General features: G+C 37.2%; 1 protein-coding gene across 1 annotated transcript; it reads left to right on the top strand.

Annotated features, from left to right (window-relative positions):
- Window positions 1–10,493: 10,493 nt before the first annotated feature.
- Window positions 10,494–11,699, top strand: LOC104210697 (uncharacterized). Its single transcript, XM_070167315.1, has 2 exons — window positions 10,494–11,112; window positions 11,407–11,699. Exons 1-2 carry the CDS (start codon window positions 10,494–10,496, stop codon window positions 11,697–11,699), a joined length of 912 nt encoding a protein of 303 aa, XP_070023416.1.
- The last annotated feature ends 10,406 nt before the right edge of the window (window positions 11,700–22,105 follow it).

Consider the following 22,105-nt stretch of genomic DNA (forward strand, 5'->3'; position numbering starts at 1 on the left):
TGTCTCTACATCCAATAACCCATTCTCTTGCTCCTAGATAAATTCTAAAGTCTCAAATAGTTATAATCAACATTATTCTTTATCACCCACAGGGTAAACAACACCCTTAACCAATAATCAACAATCAATACCCCAAACTTATAATCGTTCATGTTTTTTTTCAAACCCAACTAATATCTCATGAACTAGAGTCTATAATCATTAATCCAATGCTAGAATTAATTAGAGGGTGAAGACATTACTTTTTGAAGTTCAATCCCCTTGAATTCGAGTTCTAGGATTCCTTCTCTCAACAATGATGTCCCAATCGAATATCTAATGATATGGAGGGTTTACACATGTTAATAAGATGTTAAAAAATTTAAATTAACTTAGAATCACCATTAGAACTTACCTTGGGTGGTGAAGGGACCCTTAAGGAGTTAGGTTTTTGAGAGTTCCCCTTTCTAGAGCAAGTTTTTATGTTTTGGGACTGTGGGGGATGAAGTAGGGCTTTAAAATGACCCCCATGTGTGCCCCCATGCACCTGTAGGCCTGACCGCATAGCTGACCGCGCAAAATGGCAGTAACACTGCCACAGGTGCGCGGTCGCGGAGCGCTCAGGATGCGCATATTGCACACTGTTATGTAAAATACATATAACTTTTTGCACAGAGATCCATTGGGCTCTAAAATATATTGTTGGAAATATATTTCAAAGGACTACAACTTTTATTTTTGGGTTTTTAAAAATTCCTTACACATTTTCACTAAAGTTTGCTGGAAGACTGACCTATTGTAAACTTTGTCGATTTTATCAAATTCTTTGCACCTCACTCTTCATCTTGATTCTAAAACAACTATTTTAACTCATACTCATCCCGCCAGGACTTCATATGTCTAAATATTAAATTAATACTCATTTAATATATCCACACCTAGTTTGAATGTACGGGGTGTCACACTCAACTTGAAACCTTTAGACTCCAGGGTCTGCCTCCATTCCTCTAGTCTCTCGTTAACTCCACCTCGCGTCTCATCAATCAAAACTATATCATCAGCGAACAGTATACACCAAGGCGAAATGAATAACATGTAGTGATGGAAATCTAAAAATATTAGAATACAAGATAGACACTAATAACGCTAGAATTGTCATATAACACACTTAACTAACCTACTAATATTCTACCATAATCCTAAAAACCGGGAAAAAAACTTATTCAAAAGATTTTATTTTATAATCTATTACAAATGTTATTTTTATGATATGATCATTTTCATATGAGATCAGAAGATCTTTGTACTTTTTTTTTGTTCAAATTGTAATTAAGCATAGGAAATTAAGTCCTCCGACTTATAACATGGCATGGGAGAGGGTGGGTCCAACAAAGTTTTAATTCATTCGACTTAGCGCATACGTTTTAGTTTGCTCTGACTCTCTTAAGTTTTAATTTGCTCTGACTCCCTTAACTTTAGTATTTTTTGATTTTTAAAGTGCTCCGCTCGACTGAATTTTTCTTCATGCTTAGTTTTTCGAGGAGTAGGTTCAAAAAGTATGTCTAAAAAAATTGTTCTTGCACATGTGATAGCTATTTCATGTATATTATTCATAGGGATATACAATTTAAATCAGTAATTTTGATTTTTAGATAAAGGTACCGGAGTGATAATATACATGTATCTTTTACCATGTCAGTCTAGGACTTGTTGTATATTACCCTTCTAAATAAGGGTATTCTTGTCTCTTACACTTATGTACTGCTTTATAATTACAATGACAACCCCAAACATTATTATGGGACATTATTATATCATGGTATCAGAGTCTATAAATCCTACCCTAACCCTACCTAGCACCGAATATTGATGAAATTCTCGGCTGAAGCATGTTATGCGTTCTCTATGTTTTTCCTTCTCTGTTACTTAATTGTCTTCTTTTTGCTATCAAGTTTAATTTATCTTTTCCATTGTTACTTATAGATTTTTTATACTCTTTTAACTTTCTTGTATGCCCCACATTACATATTATAGTTCTTCACCTTTTGACTTTTCTTCTTTAAACCATTAAATACAGAATTGTTTTTCACCTTTTCTTCTCCCCTCCAGTCGATTCTCATATCTAAAAAAAAAGGAAACTCGTCTCTCGTTATTTAGTTCTTTCGATTTCGTTTCTTGCTACATATTCTTTTACTATTAATATGGCTGGGACTGCTTTTTTGTGCATATTAAGGATCTTGTTCCTGAAGTTTTACATCAAACTAATTATCTTAAATGGGTACATCTCATTCAACCTATTATTGAGATGTATAATTTATTTGGACACATTGATGGTTCTGAATCACCTCCTCCTAAATTTAATGTTTCTTCTGATGGTACTTCCAAGTAAGTTAACCCTGCCTTTATTACGTGGAGAAAGTAAGACCGTCTTCTTCTAACTTGGATTCAGGCAACAATTCAGGGTGACCTTATTCCTCTATTATATCATTGTAAGATGCTTGGACCACATTAAAAAATTACTTTCTCCATCAATCCACAGCGAGAGAAATGCAGTACAAGCATCAATTGTCACACCTCCTTTTTACGCACCCGCTAGGGCGCAAGGGAGTTTTTTCCAATTAAAGGACAACCGAAACGGGATTTGTTTATTTATTTCAGAGTCGCCACTTGGGAGGTTTAGGGTGTCCCAAGTCACCAATTTTGATCCCGAATCGAGGAAAAGAATGACTCCATATTATAGTCTGCGTACCAGAAATCCGGGTAAGGAATTCTGTTAACCCGGGAAAAGGTGTTAGACATTCCCGAGTTCCGTGGTTCTAGCACGGTCGCTCAACTGTTATATTCGGCTTGATTATCTGATTTTATACAAATATGAACTTATGTGCAAATTTTAAATTTTTACTGCTTTCATTATTATATTTTACGAGAATTGCAACGTCGTGAAAACATATCTCGAACCACGTTACATCAATGCACACGTGATTGTTGACATATCTCGACTCGGTTGAGATTTGGATTTGAGTCACATAAATGTGCACCCGAGTTACGGAAAATAAATTATTAAAGGCGCGCTTAAAGCAACTAGCGTATTGTTATTTTGGGAAAAGCCATGAAATTCGCTAAACGGCATGTCCCGAATTCTAAGTATTTTTATACATATACATTTAGAGGGCCCCGCACTTTGTACATCTTTGTTTGTCGAGGATCGTCTCATTCCTTATAAAAAGAATTTGCAACGTCATGGAAATGCATCTCAGATCACGCCACAATCAATGTGCCCGTGGTTAGAGACACATTTCGATTCCGTTGAGATTTGGATTCGGGTCACATAAATGTGCACCCGAGTTTAAGGAGATAACATTATTAAGTACGCGTTTAAAGAGACTATCGCGTTATTATTCTGGGAGGGCCGTGAGATTTGCTAAACGACCCATCCTGGAAACTGAATGCTTCGATAATATACATTTAACGAGGGCTCCGCAGCCTGCGCGTTTTTGTTTATTTTTGTCGAGGCTCATCTCGTTCTTATTTTAAAGGGATATCCTATAGCAACTACGTTTCTTGTCACGTTTGTCTCTACTAATTGAAAACAGTAGATAGTCCTAATTAATTACATGCTTGCAAGTTATCTATAATAGAATTCCGAGTGCTTGCGCAAAATCAGAAGCACGGCCACGTACACAGTCAGCCGAGCAAAAATTAAAGGCCCAAATCCAGCCCGTGCGTGATGGGCCAGACCTGGGCCATTGTTTGTCCGGTGCAGGCCTGCTTGGTCTGTTTTGACCTGGGCTCAACCTTCGTGGGGTTGAGATTGCAAGCCCTGTGTTCTTTGTCTTAAAACATGGTTTAACAGTTATATATGGCAATTTATCGGAAAGGAAAGAACTTAACTGGTAGTGTACGATTTTCATGCTTGGCATACATTACAGACTTATACTACACCATTGAACTAAATCTGAGATACAACCTACTGCCTTGGGCATACTCTTATCACCAACCTATATACACAGTCTAACATTCAACTACCATACATTGACATTTATTAGGCATGAAGACTATCTCCAGCATCCAAAACAAGAATGTAAACCATTATACATTACATGAATATTTAATGTAACAATCTATGTATAAAAGACATTCTTCAGGTCTTTTCATTTGTATTCATGCTCAATTTTTCAATTACATTTGACAGTGCATTGGTTGTGTACCTGGTATAGAGGACAAAGAAGAAAGGAATGATCAGCTGGGCAGTATGCAATAAACACAGCAACAGCAGATACACAGCAACCACACAGCAACAAACCAACAACCACAAGTGTTTTCCACAGTCCACAGACAACCAGCAACAATTTCCAGAACAAAGAAAAACCAACAGATGGTCGAGCACCAAACAAGTGATCCCAGAAAAGAGTAATGAGATGCATCCAAGAAAACCCAGAATGTTCAATGCAGTAACAACAGAAAATCAATAACCACAAAAGCTGAGCCAACAGCCAACAACAATCAGCAAAGACAGCTTGAACAACTTGAACTCTTACACAGTTTTCAAATGATACTCATTCACAGTATTCTGAAATCTCTTTCTATTTTTTTTCTTAAGACTAAAAGTCCAGCCCTTTTTAAGTTATGAAATGGCCTATTTATAAGCCAAACGACCCAGTGCAGCTAAGCTGCCTGGATCTCCCCACTTGCAGACTGCCCATACCCTCTAAACCCATGCCTAAGCATCTTTTGATGCCAGCCATTTGTTCCCCACGCCTGGTTTATTCTTTAATCAAGGATTATGGGCTTATTTTAGTATTCATTTTAAACCCATACTCTTGTGCCTTGTTCCCCATTGGTATTAGTTTAATCTTAATTAGTACCCTACTTGTCAGCTTATTTAAACTAAGCCTTTTCTGTTCTTTTCAAACCCCAGACTACCCCTGTTAAACCCTGCTTATTACTGCCCTGCCCCTTGCAGCATCAGGGCATTCTGAACTCATGAAAGTTCAAATTCAAGACTGCCCTGGACTGAACCTTTTCAGTCATTTTTGCAATGCAAACAAACTCGTTTCAGACAATGCTGGGCATTCAGTCAGTGACAAGGTTCAATTAGTCATGTGAAATTATTAGCTCATTCGATCCATTAGTTATAGAAACTAATCGACGACGTTTATCGAGTCGACTATACTAATTATAACAGGTAATAATCAGTCGTTCAAATAAACAAACACATACAGGGACCTAAAGGCATCAAACAACTTTTGTTCAATTATTGGGAACCTATATGAATTATTTATGCGACGACTAATCTAATCGAACATGTATATCTCAGAATACGTTCAAAACATACACAGAAGACAATCGACCAAATAAAAGGTCTTTACAAGGACGGAAGAAATTAAGAAAAGTATCAGAAAATACCGAACAAACACAACAGAACATGCTAACAGACTCATCCACACAAAAACAGAAAAGGAAAACTTACTAGAAAATGTTCAAAGCAGGCCGACCCCAGTCCGAATTAGATTTGACCATTTGAGGTCAAACAAACTCTAACCAGGGTGTTCTCAGCCAAGAACACCTTAGTTAAGGTCTATTAGACCTCAAACCCTCTATGAAGCAGGTCGGATTCCTCAGGCTCTTGTGTTCTAAGGTTCAGATTCTCAGATTTGAGTTTTTGGGAGTTGTTGGTAGATTCGGACAAAACCAAACTCGGTTTGGTCACGAGGAGGGTCAGGGGAGTGTCTGGTATGAAGATGGGGTGGTTTGGTATAGATCGAGTTTCGTCTCGAATCTTCAAATCCAGATTCGAGACGATAGGAGGTGATTTGAGGTACATGGTTAGTGGATTCGTGTTCAGGGTGGTTGAATGCTTCAGGGGTGTGAAGGGGGTGGTCATCGGCGTTCATGCCGCCGGGTTCTGGTGAAAGGGATATCAGGGCGACTTGCTAGGGTTTGGGGGTTCAAGCTAGGGGAAGGAGACGAGTGAAGGGGGGTTCGGATAGGGGGCGTGGGGTGTGAGGGAAGGCTTATATATGGTCTAGGGGTTTAGATCTGAGCCGTTGGATCAGATGATCTCAACGGCTTGGATCTGATGGTGAGGGGTGAGACGGAGCCGTTTGGTATTAAAACGGTGTCGTTTGGGTTTAAGTGATGGATTGGGTTGAACCGGCTAAATAGGTCGGGTCATGAGGGAAGCCAGGGACCGTTGGATCAATGGGGTTGGACGGCTCAGATCAACTTGCCTAAAACGGCGTCGTTGAGGTGAGTTGAATAGCCTGATCTGGACCGTTCGTTTGAATCAGATCAACGGCTTCAATAGGGACGCTGATACGGCGTCGTTTGAGTCCGTGCTTGGGCAGGCTCGTCTTGGACTGGATTAGTGTTTTGGTTTTGGGCCTCGTTTTGGGGCCCAATCAGATTTTCCTTTCCTTTTTTAATTCAACAAATTAAACAAAAATTCATAAAACAATGTAAAAATTAAAATAAACTTACACACATATTGGGTGACACCTACAACAATTAACACACACATATTAGAATTTAAAAATGGTTAAATCACAGCCTAGAGTAAAAGCTGCATATTTTTGTGAATTTCCTTTTAAAAATCGAATTACGACCCGATTACACACGGCATACTTATTGTATTTTTGTTTGATAATATTCAATGAAAAATGGATATAAACACTAAGGACTACCAGCACATGTCACATAAAAATTGAAAATTTGTACGGCGAAGCCATTTGCAATTATTTTGATTCCTTTTGGAGTGATTGTTCGTGAAGCAAAAATCACGTGCTTACATCAATTACATAGTATTAAAAAAGGAGATCTCTCTACAGATGATTATATGCCTAAAATTCAGGAATTGGCTTATTGCCTCCACTCTATTGGTTGTAGTGTTAATGACTCTGAGTTGGTTCGATGTGCTCTGAATGAACTTCTATTGTCTTATGACTTTTTTGTGATCATGGCCTTGCACATGCATCCTGTTCCTCAATTTTCTGAGTTGTGGATGATGCTTCTTACTCATGAGTCTCGTACTTTGCCTTCTCCTGATCTAGTATCACCTACTACAACGTTGGTTGCTACAGTAGCTGATCCTCTTTTCTCTGCTTCCTCGGGATATCATGGACGTGGTCATGGTCGTGGTCGCGATCGCAAAGGTGTCCATGGTCGTGGCTGAGGTCGTGCTCAAGATTATGGCCGCGACAATATTTCACAATTACATTGTAGCCCATCACCTACCCCAGTTTCTTGTGGTGGTCCTTTCCAGCATTCTACCTCTGATTGTGGTGTCTTGGCTCCCTCACCTTATCACCTGCCTACATTTGTGGCTCCTACTCCCACTTCTACTACTGTGATTTGTCATATTTGTGATCTTTCTGGTCATACGACACTTGCTTATCCTCAACGCTATAACTATGCTTGTACTGCTAGTCTTTAGGCAAATATGGCAGCACTCTCATTGCAGTCCCCTCCAGACAAGAATTAGTACTTGGATTCTGGTGCAACCACATACATGACTAATGATCTGGGTAATCTCTCTCTTTTTTCTCATATTTCAAATGATTCCATCTTAGTTGGTAGTGGTACTTTATTCCCGTTACCGGTTTTGGTTCTTCTTCTCTTTCTACTCCTTCTTGCTCCTTTACTTTGTCCCATGTTTTATAAGTTCCGCATCGTTGCAAGAATTTATTATCTATTTATCTATTTATCAAAGAAAATAATTGTGGTATTAACTTTCTTCCTTGGGGTTTTGACTTTTGATGTTAAGGATTTGGCGACGGGGAAAGTTTTGCATTACTCCCGCACTGATGGGCCTCTCTATCCTTTTCAGTTTTCCTATGCACTATCATTGTCTGCTCAGCCATCAACATTTGCTACTCTACATGACTCTAATTCTATTTGGCATGCATGTTTGTGGCATTCAAGTGATGTTGTCTTATATTTACTTAGATCTAGGAAGTTAATTTAATTGTCTAGACCTTTTTCTAATTCTTTTTTTTATAATTTTTGTTTAAGTTCTAAACATTTGACTTTGCCATTTTCTCTAACTTTGTTATTTTCTCTAAGTACTTCAATTACTTCTTATGTTTTAGAATTAATTCATTCTGATGTTTGGCAGTCTCTTATGCCCTCAGTTAGTGGTTATCATTATTATGTTCTTTTTATTGATGATTTCACTTGTTACATATGAATTTATCCCCTTCGTCATAAAATTGATGTCATATCTTGCTTTACCCTTTTAAAACTTCTCGTTGAAAATCAATTTGGTTGGTCTATTAAGACATTTCATTCAGATGGGGGGGGGAGTATCAAAGTTCTTCCTTTATCTCTTTTCTCCACTCGCATGGCATTCATTACCAATTATATTATCCTCGCACGCCTCAGTAAAATGGTGTAGCTGAGCGTAAGCACCGTCATATCACAAATGTTGCTCGTACTATACTTTTTCATACTCATGACCCTCTTTCTTTATGGGTTGAAGCTTTTCTTGTTGTTGTTCATATTATTAATTGTCTTCCTTCTTCCTCCCTAGCTAAGCTCTCTTCCTATGAAAACTTATTTGGGGTTCCACCTGACTATACTATTTTAAAACTTTTTGGGTGTCTTTGTTATCTTAAATTGTGTCCTTATCATTCTCACAAACTTGACTCTCCTTCCTCTCTTTGCGTGTTTTTAGGGTACAGTTCTAGTCACAAGGAATATCGGTGTCTACGTTTTGATACTAACTATGTCTATATTAGTCGCTTTGTTCGCTTTATTAAGCATTGTTTTCCATATGCAAATTTATCTGTTTTCCTACCTCCTCGTCCTTCTGTTCCCTGTGTTCTCCTCCCTATACCTGTTGTGTTACCTAGTCTTATGCCTACTGCACCCGAGTCTACTAGTTCTTCTACTTCTTCTGTGTCCTCCTCTTCTTCTGTTGAATTTCCTAGTTTATTTTCCCTTCCTCCTAGCTCCTTAGTGTGTTAGAAAAAATCAAGTTAATGTATCGAATTAATTATGTGGTGACATGTCATGACACATGGACTGGTAAAAGAATGACAGTTGGCGAAGAATAGTTGAATAGGCACGAGCTTTAACAGGAACGAACAAAGATCCAAGAAAGCCAGAAGGGATAGGTGCTCGAACCTCTTGATATTCTGAAGATGCATCAGGAGAATGAACCTAAATAGCAAAAGGGGTATAAATACGTATTATTGCTAATTAATAGGCATTAATTACGGAAAATGTTATAGAATCTGTATTGAATCAGTTACGATTGCCAACTATGACGTTATATTAAATGCCATTAATTGACCATAATGACACCATTATGAAAGGAGAAAAACGTATTACTTAGAAATAGTTATAAAATGTGAGGAATAAACATTTGTAAGGGCACGAAATACTATTGGAATATACTGATTTATTTTGCTTTCCATTCAGCTATTATTTACTCCAATTATTTCTTTTCCTACTTGATTATCAGTAACATGAGTTCTTCTAAAAATAAGCTTTGACTGAAATTCTAATTTTTGGTTAAACAAATTTGTTCCGTTACCGGAATTTGATAATCATCTGCTTTCCAAATCGATTCTTATATAAAAAATAACCATGTCGAATGTCAACGACAATAACCAACACAATTTACCACTCCAAGATCCACAACATCAACTGAATGAAAAAGATGATAGAACCCCACCTCCTTCGCCACAACATTCTCAACGACAATCACTAGAGGGGACTCCAAACAGATTTGAATCAAATAAAAATGACAAAGTTGCAAATGAACAAGCTATCAATGAAGCTCTTAAAAGATTAATTGCTCAATAGGTCAACAACACTCTCCAGGCTTTTACCAGCCAGTTGCCGGTTGTACCGCCAACACTAACTCCAAATAACAACACTTTGGAAAACCCTCGTTCTGGACTCGTTAATTCAAGCAGTTGCGGAACTCCCAGCGATTCTCGTGATGGAGAACCAGGTAACACAGTTAATTATGATTTACAAAATTTGGTATTAACTTCGCAGAAACAGATCAAGGAGGAAAATGACCGCACAGAGCAAATACCCAGATTACCGCCTGTAATCAAGGGAATAAATATGGACAAATATTCACAACAACCTTGGAAGCCAAGTGTTGCTCCTCTACCAATCCCGAAGAAATTCAAGATGCCCGGTATTCCAAAATATGATAGAACAACTGATCCACAAGACCACGTAACTGCATTCACATCGGTGTAAAGGGCAACAACTTGGCCAAACAAGAAATTGAATCAGTATTGGTCAAAAAATTCGATGAAACACTCACTAAGAGAGGATTAACATGGTATGCTCTTTTACCTAAAAATTCTATAAATTCTTTTGTCGAGCTTGCAGATTCATTTATCAAAGCACACTCGAGAGCTCAAAAAGTTGAAAAAAGAATGGAGGATATTTTCAAAATAAAATAAGGAAATTCAGAGTTGCTCAGGAAATTCGTAGACAGATTCCAGCGTGAAAGGATGATGTTGCCATGCGTACCTGATAACTAGGCAGCTATGGCTTTTACCAGTAATCTGAATGAGAAAAGTTCAGAAGCCACGAGACGACTCAAGGAAAGTCTACGTGAATTTCCAACAACAACTTGGAATGATGTATACAACATATATAACACGAAGCTGCGGATAGAAGAAGATACCATCACTCGGTCTCAAAAAGAGGAGAGAGTAAGTTCAAGACGTGTTGAAACTGAAAAAATATCCGGTAAAAACAGGTATGAGCCCTATATGGTACCAACTGGAAGAGACTCGCGTTCAAAGCAAGATAACTCAAGGTACGATCATAGATCAAGAGATAGAGAATCAAGTTCATCATCAAGGTTTGGAAAAGAGCAAAACACGCGAGAAACACGAGATGATAATAGAGGCTTGAAGCCAAAGTTTGGCGGTTACAATTTCAATGTTAGCACATCAGAATTTGTAGCAGTGTTAAGAAGCATGAAAGATAAGGTGCGATGGCCAAAGGAAATGAGATCAAACCCGAACAGGCGAAATCCTGATTTTTGGTGCAAGTTTCATAACGATCATGGTCACAAAATGACGGATTGTAGATTACTACAAGGTGAAGTTGACCATTTGTTAAAGCAAGGATATCTAACCAAATTGTTTAGTGAAAAAGGTAAGCAAGCGTATATGAAAAACAGGTGGGAGCCCCCTAAACCTCCTTTACCAAAAAGGACTATTAATGTTATAAGCGTAGGAGAAGAAATTTATGGCGTGACATATACGACAGCCAATAAAATTTCAAAAATTACAGTCACACACGGGAAGCGAGTTCGACATGTTTTGGAAGAAGATAGTATTACATTTGATGATGCAGATGTAGATGGTGTACTAATCCCACACAACGATTCATTGGTAATATCTTTACTTGTACATGACACTAATGTGAAATGAGTTTTGATTGATCCAGGTAGCTCCGCGAACAACATTTTGCTAAGAGTGGTAAACGAAATGCAAGTTAAAGATAAGTTGATACCCAAGATGCATACCTTATCTAGTTTCGACAACTTGAGCGTCGTAACAAAAGGGGAGATAATACTCACCACATTCGCAGAAGGAGTTGTCAAAGACACAAAATTTCAGGTGGTAAACATAGACATGGCTTACAATATGATTCTCGGTAGACCATGGATTCACGAAATGGATGATGTGCCATCTACCTTGCATAAAGTTACTAAATTCCCTTCACAATGGGGAATATGACAAATCCGTGGCGATCAGCAAACAACTAGGAGCATTAACTCCGTAGTAGATTCAAGCGCAAAAGATAAAGAAAAATAGCAATCACAGAATCCAGTTGAGGGAGCTGCAACACAAGCCTCAACTGAACATAGGGGAACAAATGTAGACTCAAGGCCCGATTCCATCCAAGAACCAGAGGAAAATGAAAACATCAAAATGACGATTGAAGAATTGGAAGCTGTAGAACTATTCGCACCTTGGCCTGAAAGGGAAGTCTACATTGTGGCCAACCTAAGCCACGAAATGAAAGGTAAGTTGACTCAATTTTTGGGCTATGATATGACAGGAATACCTCCAGAAGTGATGACTCACAAGTTAAATGAAGATCCATCATATCCACCTGTCAAACAAAAGAAAAAAAAACAAGGATCTTTCAAAAATCAGGTGATTCAAGATGAGGTACAAAAACTTTTAAAAATTGGGTCTATCCGCGAGGTAAAATATACAAATTGGTTAGTTAATACTGTAGTAGCACCTAAAAAGAATGGTAAGTGACGAGTTTGTGTATATTATACTGACCTATACAAAGCTTGTCCTAAAGATTCTTTTCCATTACCGCATATAGATCAACTAATTGATGCTACTGCAGGACATGAATTGTTAAGTTTTTTAGATGCATATTCAGGGTATAACCAAATCAAAATGGATCCCATAGATGAGGAAAAAACTTCCTTTTAACAGATAGAGGGAATTACGGTTACAAAGTAATGCCATTTGGTCTCAAAAATGCTAGAGCCACATATCAAAGGTTGGTGACCAAAATGTTTCAAGAGTATTTAGGGAAAACCATGGAAGTCTATATAGATGATATACTGGTCAAGTCACAATAAGCAAGGGATCATATCCAACATTTGTCTAATACATATCCGATTCTTCGTAAATTTAACATGAATCTAAACCCTGAGAAATGTGCATTTGGCGTTTCGTCAGCTAAGTTTTTGGGATTTTTTGTTTCTAACTGTGTCATTGAAGTAAATCCCGCGTAGATTAAAGCTATTGAGGAAATTCTCGATACACTTACAAGTAAAAAAGAGGTACAAAGACTAAGGGAAAAAATAGCAGCCTTGGGAAGATTTATTTCCAAATCGTCAGAAAAATGTTTTAGGTTCTTTTCAGCTCTAAAAAAGTAGGATCAGTTCGAATGGTCTGAGGAATATCAACAAGCACTTAAAAATTTGAAAGTATACTTGTCAAATCCACCATTGCTTGTGAAACCAAAAGATGGGGAGAAACTACTCATCTACCTTGTTGTTTCAGAGGTAGAGGTGAGTGTTGTTTTAGTTCGTGAAGACCAAGGTAAACAGTATCCAATTTATTATGTTAGCAAGTCATTATTAGATGCTGAGACTCGGTATTCTCATCTAGAAAAACTTGCACTTGCATTAATCATGGCATTTAGGAAGTTAAGACCTCATTTTCAATGTCATCCCATCTCTATAGTAACTGTCTATCCCCTACATAATATATTACATAAACAGGAGTTATCAGGTAGCTTAGCCAAATGGCCATAGAGCTAAGTGAATATGTCATTACGTATCAACCTAGAACTGCAATAAAGTCACAAGTGTTAGAAGATTTTGTGGCAGATTTTAGCCAAGGGATGCAACTAGAAGCAGAAAAAGAACTACAGGTATTCAATGGGTCTAATCCAGAAACTTGGACTTTATTTACTGATGGTTCATCGAATGTGAAAGGGGCAGGTCTAGGTATTGTCTTGGTACCACCTATGGGAGAAACCATCCGACAAGCCATAAAATGTCACCCTATTTCTAACAATGAGGCAAAGAATGAAGCTGTGATTACAGGTTTAGAACTGGCACGCGAGCTTGTCATAGAACATATCGTAATTAAAAGCAATTCACAGCTCGTAGTTAACCAAATGCTGGGGACTTATACAGCCAGAGAGGCAAGAATGCAGCAATACCTGGAAAAGGCACGTGATATGGTTAGGCAATTCCAAACCTAGAAAGTCGTGCAGATACTAAGAGAGGAAATTGTCGAGGCATACGCCCTAGCTAATCTTACATCTGCGATAGAAGTGACAAATGATGATGGAAATGCTTCTGTAATTCATTTATTTCATTCAGTACTTGATCAAGACAAAAACGAGATAAATTTCAATAATTTAACTTGGGATTGGAGGAACGAGATTGTCACTTTTTTGCTGTATGGAATTGTACATGAAGATAAGAAAAAGGCTCAAGAACTACGCAAAAAGCTGCTCGATACTGTTTAAAGCAAGGCAATCTTTATCGCAATATGTTTGGTGGTCCCCTAGCAAGATGCCTTGGACCTTCTCAAACAGAGTATGTGATGAGAGAAATACACGAGGGACATTGTGGAAATCACGCAGGAGGAAGATCCTTAGTAAAAACTATGATTAGAGTCGGTTATTATTGGCCCAAAATGGAAGAAGACGCAGAAAATTTTGTGGCTAAATGTGACAAGTGTCAAAGATACGATAACAACATATATAGACATGCTGAATTATTGCATCCAGTCATTGCACCGTGGCCTTTTATGAAGTGGGGGATGGATATCGTGGGTCCTCTACCACAAGCCAAATGCAAGGTAAGATTTTTACTAGTACTCACTGATTACTTTACTAAGTGGGTAGAAGCAAGAGCTTTTAAATAGGTACGAGAAAAAGAGGTCAGAGATTTCATTTGGCGAAGCATCATATGCCGATTTGGTGTACCAAAGGAAATGGTATATGATAACGGCTCGCAATTTATAGGCACGCAAATCACAATATTTTTCAGAGTTGGCAAATTAGGAGGATTACTTCAACGCTCCGGTGGGTAATGGACAAGCTAAATTAATGAATAAAGTTATTATCAATAATTTGAAGAAAAGGTTGGAGGAATCTAAAGGTAATTGGCCAGAGGTGTTACCTGGAGTCTTGTGGTCTTATCGCACAACCGTAAAAACAAGTACGGGGGAAACACCATTCTCACTTATATACGAAGCTGAATCCTTAATCCCAGTCAAGATAGGGGAGCCAAGCACAATATATACACAAGCAGCCAAGGAGTCGAATGAAGAAGAAATGCGAGTAAACCTGGATTTACTTGAAGAAAGGAGGGAAGCTGCATTAATAAGGATGACAACGTAAAAATAAGTTATGGAACGATACTATAATCGGAAAGCTCGTCTCAGATACTTCAAGATTGGGGACTTCGTACTCAAGAAAGTTTTCCAATCAACAAGGGCAGCTAATGCAGGAAAATTAAGCCCAGCTTGGGAAGGACCTTATAAGATTCATGGTATTGCAGGAAAAGGAGCATACAAACTGGAAACAATGGATGGCAAGATTCTACCTTCACATTTGGAATGTTGTTCATATGAAAAGATACTATTTCTAAGGAAAGGAAATACCCACAGGCAGGTACCCTCATTTTAAACTTTTATTTTTGAATTGCTAAAATTTTACTAACGATTTTAGATGATAGACAAAAAGTTAGCCCGCACTAAATGATGAATTACGACCTGCAAGACACGTGGAAAAAATATAATTCCCGGTCTAGGGTTATAACTATTCTGATAGAAATTTAAATGGGTTAAGCAGTCTTCATCTAAAATCGTACCTCCGAGTCCTGTATGTTTTTCCTTTTCGGGAAAAAGGACTGCATGGAAGGAATAGTCAAGTGCTCTAGATTTCATACCTCAAAGCTCAAACACTTGGGGACTATATAATATACATATGATATATGTATAAAGAAGGCAAAGAAGACTAAATTCAAGTCAAATCCAAAAGTCTACTCATCAAACGTACCAAGTTCAGAGCAAATTCACGAGCCAATAATACAAGCCAGTCAAAAAACCTTCATATAGATTTCAAAATCTTATGATGTCTAGGTTAAAGGCAATGTTTAGCCATGGTTTATAAAAAAACCTTGGATTTTCTTTCCTTTTTTGCAAATCTGTTGTAAAGAAAACAGTTATAAAAAAGTTATAAAAGATACTTAAATATATGTAAGGTGTTACTTAAACTTGACAAAGTTCAGATGAAAACTTTATCAATGTTATTTCAAGAAACATGTGTGTTCCTATTTCTTTTTTCGTATATTTACACCGTTATGAAGTTGAGATATCTTCATCATTAGGTGTCGATTATAAAAGGGCCATCTTTTATAAATTCATATTTGATTCAGATATCCATGAAGTTAACAAAGCATTTTTTTTTAAATGCAAAAAGGGTAAGACAAAAACCCACGAATTAACAAGCAAGACCATGAGTATAAAGGCAAAAAAGAGCAAAACAGAAGCTCAAGACAATTAAGGTAAAACAAAAAACTTCATAATATTAAGTTTAGACTATGTATGAACTTAGTCATAAACTGATTGACATTTTTACAAAATACCCCGAAAAGGTCTAGGGACTTGTCATTTCCAAAAACTAAACCCCCAAATAGGACCAGGGGTAGAACCACCAAGAACAAAAAAAAAGAGTAACACTTCATAAACATTCGCTAAGGGGCAGAACAAGAATCTAAAGCGGTATCGTTAGCAGTAGAAGGTTCGAATTGACTTGAAGAAGCTGGGGCATTCACCGTAGTTATATCATCTTCAACATGCTCAGGAGTATCAGCCATGAGAGAATAGAAATCTTGGTCTTGCTGAGTTTTTTCAATGGTCTCCGTTATCTTGGCTAACTCAGTATCCAAGTTAAAACCCTCTTGGCTAGCCTCCACAAGGGTATCATGGCGTGTGTTTAGAATAACCCAACTCACTTCAATGGTTGTCTTGTCCTCAAGAGTCTCATAATGTCTCTCCCATTGGTCAATCTCATTTTTAAGCTTTTCTTTCTCGGCCAAAGCAGCGTCATAAGAAGACTGCAGAGGGGCAAGTGAACTTTCTAAAAATCTGACCTTATCAGAAGGCTCACAAAGATCTTCTTGGGTCTGGGTAAGTGTTGGAACAAGTTCACCGTCGTAAACCTCTTTCTCATTTAGCAATGCCTTCAACCCTCTAATATCTTCACTAGCTTTGGAGAGTTGCTCAGAAAATGATGTCTCGAGGAGATTTTTATCTTTATCAGCTTGATTTGAGGAAGCCTTCTCAACTGCTAACTCTGAAGTCAAAACTTTCAATTGATGCTCTAAGGTGCATTTGTTTTCTTCTAACATTTCCATATCAAGTTGAAGGCTTTCGTATTGTTCTTTCCAGTTGTCTGCTTCAATCTGATAATCATACATTAACTGCTCCATATGAGAAACCCTCTTCATCATCTCTGTGCCAATAAGATTGATCTAAAAAAGAAGAAAAAGGTAAGAACCTAAATAAAAGAAGGATGGAATAAAGTATAAAAAAAGCAAGTACGTTTAATGATGATTGCACTATGTCATTCATCCAAGTCAAAGAGCTATGACTCTCGAGCTTGGATTTCTCAACTGGACCGATTAGAGATTTCAACCATACATTAGCCCGACCTGACTTTTTCAAAAGATTACTATCGGCAGGGACCTCAATGGTAATATGTTTCATCGCACCACTTCTACTCGAATAACCAACCTCAGTACGAAGAACGGTAGTAGGAGGGACTGTAGAGGAAGTCATAATAATTTGGGGCGGAGCATTTACAGTAGCGGCCACAACTAGAAAAGAACATGCCACAGGAACATGCATGGTAAAAGAGGCAAAGGGTACTTAATCGGAAACCAAATCCAAATTTCCGCTATCAAACCCACGAGAAAAAAGTTGTTCATTAGAGCCACGAGTTGCCGCAGGAGTATCATCATTAGAGCTCACCAAAGTGGCTTCAACAACCTCGATTATGGTAACAGAATAGGTAGGAGTCGCTTCATCATCAGAGAAAACACATTTTCTGGCTCGTGGCCTTTTAATCAAGTAACCTCCATCCTGTTCCTCCTCTTCTTCAGAATCCTGGGTTGTATCAGCCTTCCTTTTCGATGAAGAACTCAAGATTATCTCTTGATCTCTCTCCAAAAAAACTCTGGAAGCCACGACAGCATCAACACTTACACCATGAATGGGAAATCCTGATAAAAAGAAGGGTCAAAACAAATTCTAAAGGAAATGTGAATGAAAATGTGAAAATGAGATAAGTAAAACACTCACCATGAGTTTTAACCTTCCAACCAAACCTATGCGAAAGTTTTTTCCAAGATCTACCTTCCATTAGAGCAACCTTCAATAACTTTCCTACCCAACCACGGAAATTGGGAATCTCATCAACAGTTCTCATGGTTGCTGGAAAAGAGAAAGAGTTAAACAGTAGCGGGAAAAATAAAGGGAAAAGATAGAGAAAGTTGTAAAATGAAAACTTACGCGCAAAATTCCACTTTTCAGAAAATGGAACATTTTCTTCGCCCACTAAATCAACAGTGGGGGCAACAACAAACCTAGCATACCAGCCACTATCCTTATCATCCTCTGGGCTAACTAACACTCTCTTACTTCTCGCCACTAAAGTGAAAATCCCATGACGGAAAATTTTATGGGAGTAGAGTGGATCAAATGAAAGAAAGTAAAAGGCAAATTAGCCAACCTTGTTAAATGTCTTAAACAAGCAACAACCCTCCACACAATGGGGCCAATCTATCCTAGACAAATGTCGAAAAAATGATAGAATTCAATGATAACAGGATCAATGGGGGGTTTAAAATTCAGCGCAAAGGGGTATGTATACACAACAGAAAACCCAGTCAAGTAAGATGTAATTCTTTGGTTCGCATTAGGAATTATAATAGGGAAATCAGGTCTCCAACGGCAATCCCTTCGAACAACAGAGATCAGACCTTCGGTGATTTGAGAAGGATAAATATCAGCACGATCTAAAGAAGACATAGAAGAAACTTGCTTTCTAATCGATTCTCTATCAGTGTAAAAAGATAGTTCAGTAGGGACAATTTCATCTACCAAAGGATCACGAATGGGTTTATTAGAATCTTTACTTCTAGATGAAGGTCTATGAGAAAGAGAACCCCTAGTTATAGAGGGAGGAGTCAGAGATAAAAAAGTACCCCGTATAGATGAACACCCTAAATTACGAAGTCTTCCTCCTCTTCTGCTTCTAACAGGAGCAAGAGGAAGATCATCAACAATGGGGACTCTTTGAGGATTAGGGTTTGAAAAAAACATGGCAGTACGAGGACGAAGAAAACAAGAGTGAATATTCTAAGATATGAAACTTTTTATGAGAAAGACAAAGATAAAAGCTATATTTATACTTAGAAGTAACCGTCAAAGAAAAGGTGTAATGATGGAAACGTCATGATGGAGACTGTCGCTTCGTAATTGATGAAGCCGCAAAAAAGCCCTAAAAGACGCTGAAAAGTTGCAGAACCAATCATAATACGCCACACGTTACGAGCATTAAATAGAAGTGACATATGAAGCGTCAGTTCCAGAGAAGGTATAATGGCGACAAAAATTCTCACTTTAATGAGATCCACTTCCCAAATATTCTATTGATGAATAAATGGCAAGTGAGGGGACTATCTATATTGGAAAAATTCAAGTTCATGTATCAAATTAATTATGCGGTGACATGTCTTGACACATGGATTGGTAAAAAAATGACAGTTGGTGAAGAATAGTTGAAGAGGCACGAGCAAATATCCAAGAAAGCCAGAAGGGATAGGTGCTCGAACCTCTTGATATTCTGAAGAGGCAGCAGAAGAATGAACCTAAATAACAAAAGGGGTATGGATACATATTATTGGTAATTAATAGGCTTTAATTACGGGAAACGTTATAGAATCTGTATTGAATCAGTTACGAACGTTACATTAAATGCCATTAATTGACCATAATGACACCATTATAAAAGGAGAAAAACGTATTACTTAGAAATAGCTATAAAATGCGAGGAATGAATATTTGTTAGGGCACGAAATACTATTGGAATATACTGATTTACTTTGCTTTCCATTCAGCTATTATTTACTCCAATTATTTCTTTTCCTACTTGATTATCAATAACTGGAGTTCTTCTAAAAATAAGCTTTGTCTGAAATTCTAATTTTTCTTAAACACTTAGACTCCTCGTCCTTGCCATTGTCTAGTACTGACTCATGTCCTATATTCACCTTCACTATTAAGCCATCAATTTCAATCTCTGATTCTGCTCATCCCATGATTACTCGATCTAAGAGTGGTGCGGTTAAACCAAATCTTAAGTATGCTCTTAATTCTATGTCTTTGACTAATTTGCCTATTGAGCCTACTTGTCATAGCTCTGCAGCTAAGGATGCTAGATGGCGAAGTGCTATGGCAGAAGAGTTCAATGCCCTACTTGCAAACTAGACGCGATCTCTTGTTCCTCGTCCATTTGGTGTTAGTGATGTTGGCTGCAAATGGGTCTATCGAGTTAAGCAGAAGTCTACAGAAAAAAAATTAAAGTGCACAACAATAGCTTTGAGTTTGCGTTAAAATAATTAAATATTGAAAAAATGCATAAATAAACACTCAAACTTAACCTAATTATCAGTTTAACACTTAAACTTACCTAATGGTCAAGTTGATACCTCAAGTAGCCATAAATGTACCTCATGCACATATCAGTCCGACAGACCTCTACGTGTGCTTCAAGCACGAGTGATGTAGTAAAGTAACAAATAACAAAGTGACACGTGTAAGTTTTTATAAAAAATAGAAAGAAAATTATGCATTTAACTAGAAAAAAATAGAAGATCCCCTCACAACAATCGCTTGGTAGACTTTGTACACCACTTTCTTTAATAATAAAATTATATTTAGAGTTAACTTACAATTATTGTGATTGTAAATATTAGAATATATTATAACCCTAAAAAAAAATGGGTTCATCAATAATTATTAGGAAATATCATTTCTCGTAAATACCTTTGTTACCAAAAACTAATTAGAAAAGATACAAGATATAGCTGGCATAATTCGTCATGTCACCTCTAAATAGGTAAGTTGCGTTGGAATTGATAAAGTTATATGGATTTCATAGCTTCATAAAATGAGTCGAAGTAGTGGTTGCAGTTGTCTCTTCAATTGACGATCTATTACTATATCTCAATTGCAAATGCCCATGCTTTGATTCGAAAGCCCTAGGCAATGATGAGTCCGTAGGAATTCAATGTCTGGTTTTATAGGGCCAGGAGAAGAGGGAATGTATTTTCGGGAGGAAACTTTTACATGGTATAACTAACATCGACTAGGTATTTACCATCCATAACTATAATTTGAAATAATTACAATACATAGCTAACACTTATATTTTATAGTAAATTTAATATTCACACACAATTTTCAAGTCTTTACCTCCTTCTAACAACCTTAAGAACCATCTTCTCTCCCAAAACCTCTTTGTCGCCGCTACTAGATCGCGGCCTCCGGGCGACTGTCTCCAAATGATCCCAAAATTTTATCATATATTTCTCTCATCCTTTTCTACATGAATCCACAAAACCATTTCTTTCAGTTCCTCATAGTACTTCGTAGATCTGAGAAAAACTAAGAAAAATCAAGATTTTATTTCTCAGATTCATTGAGTTATCACTTTTACCCCATGAAACATACATGAAAGGATATATCTTGTGCGGATCTATCTTTTGACATTATTATTCCGAAAATTCGATAGATTTTTTTTGGTGAGCCACAAGTTAAGCGCCAAAAAATACATTTAGTGCAAATATAATGTATTATTGTATGTATTCTCTATTTTAAGTGTAAATACAATGTATTTTTCTTTTGAGCATATTTTGTAATTTTATTTCTCAAATTTGGCGTCTCAGATTTGGCCGGATTCGAGTGTATTTTTTCTTTTTAATGCAAATATAGTTGATAGAGCTTTTTTCATTAAAATTGTATTCATTGATACAACCATTATGTACGAACGAATATAGATGATATAGTTTTTCCATCAAAATTTTATTCATTATACATCCATTATGTGCGAACGAATACAACTGATGCAGCTTTCGTCAAAATTGTATTCATTGATACAACCATTATGCGCGAACGGATACAATTGATACAACTTTTCTATCAAAATTGTATTCATTCATACTACTTGGCAGCCGATGATATAACGCAATTTGAGTTTGGTTGTATGCATTTGACACAACAAAATTGATACATTAATTACAAATAGCAAACTATAGTTAAGTATGGTAATTAGGCTCTAAACTATAGTATTTATAGAAAAATCTTCATTTTTTTCGCTTCCTTTCTGTACAGTTTGACCCGTCCTTATTGGGCTAGGTTAGGCTAGGGTATGTTAATTGGTCCATGAGCTCAAGTGCTCAAGCAACCCATATGTGCATGACCAAGCCTATTCATTTCTTACACATATAATCTAGAAATAACACAAGGTAGTCATTTTAGGTACTTTATTTAAAATATAATTAGCTTTACAATATATTTTAAGT

Source organism: Nicotiana sylvestris, chromosome 2, assembly GCF_000393655.2.
Source record: "Nicotiana sylvestris chromosome 2, ASM39365v2, whole genome shotgun sequence".
NCBI lineage: Eukaryota > Viridiplantae > Streptophyta > Magnoliopsida > Solanales > Solanaceae > Nicotiana > Nicotiana sylvestris.

Bases quoted from the DNA above. Each gene is read 5' to 3' on its own strand.
- LOC104210697 (XM_070167315.1), top strand. From the start codon at position 10,494: ATGGCTTTTACCAGTAATCTGAATGAGAAAAGTTCAGAAGCCACGAGA. The intron at 11,113-11,406 runs GTAAGCAAGCGT...TGATTGATCCAG, and splicing joins CAAATTGTTTAGTGAAAAAG to GTAGCTCCGCGAACAACATT.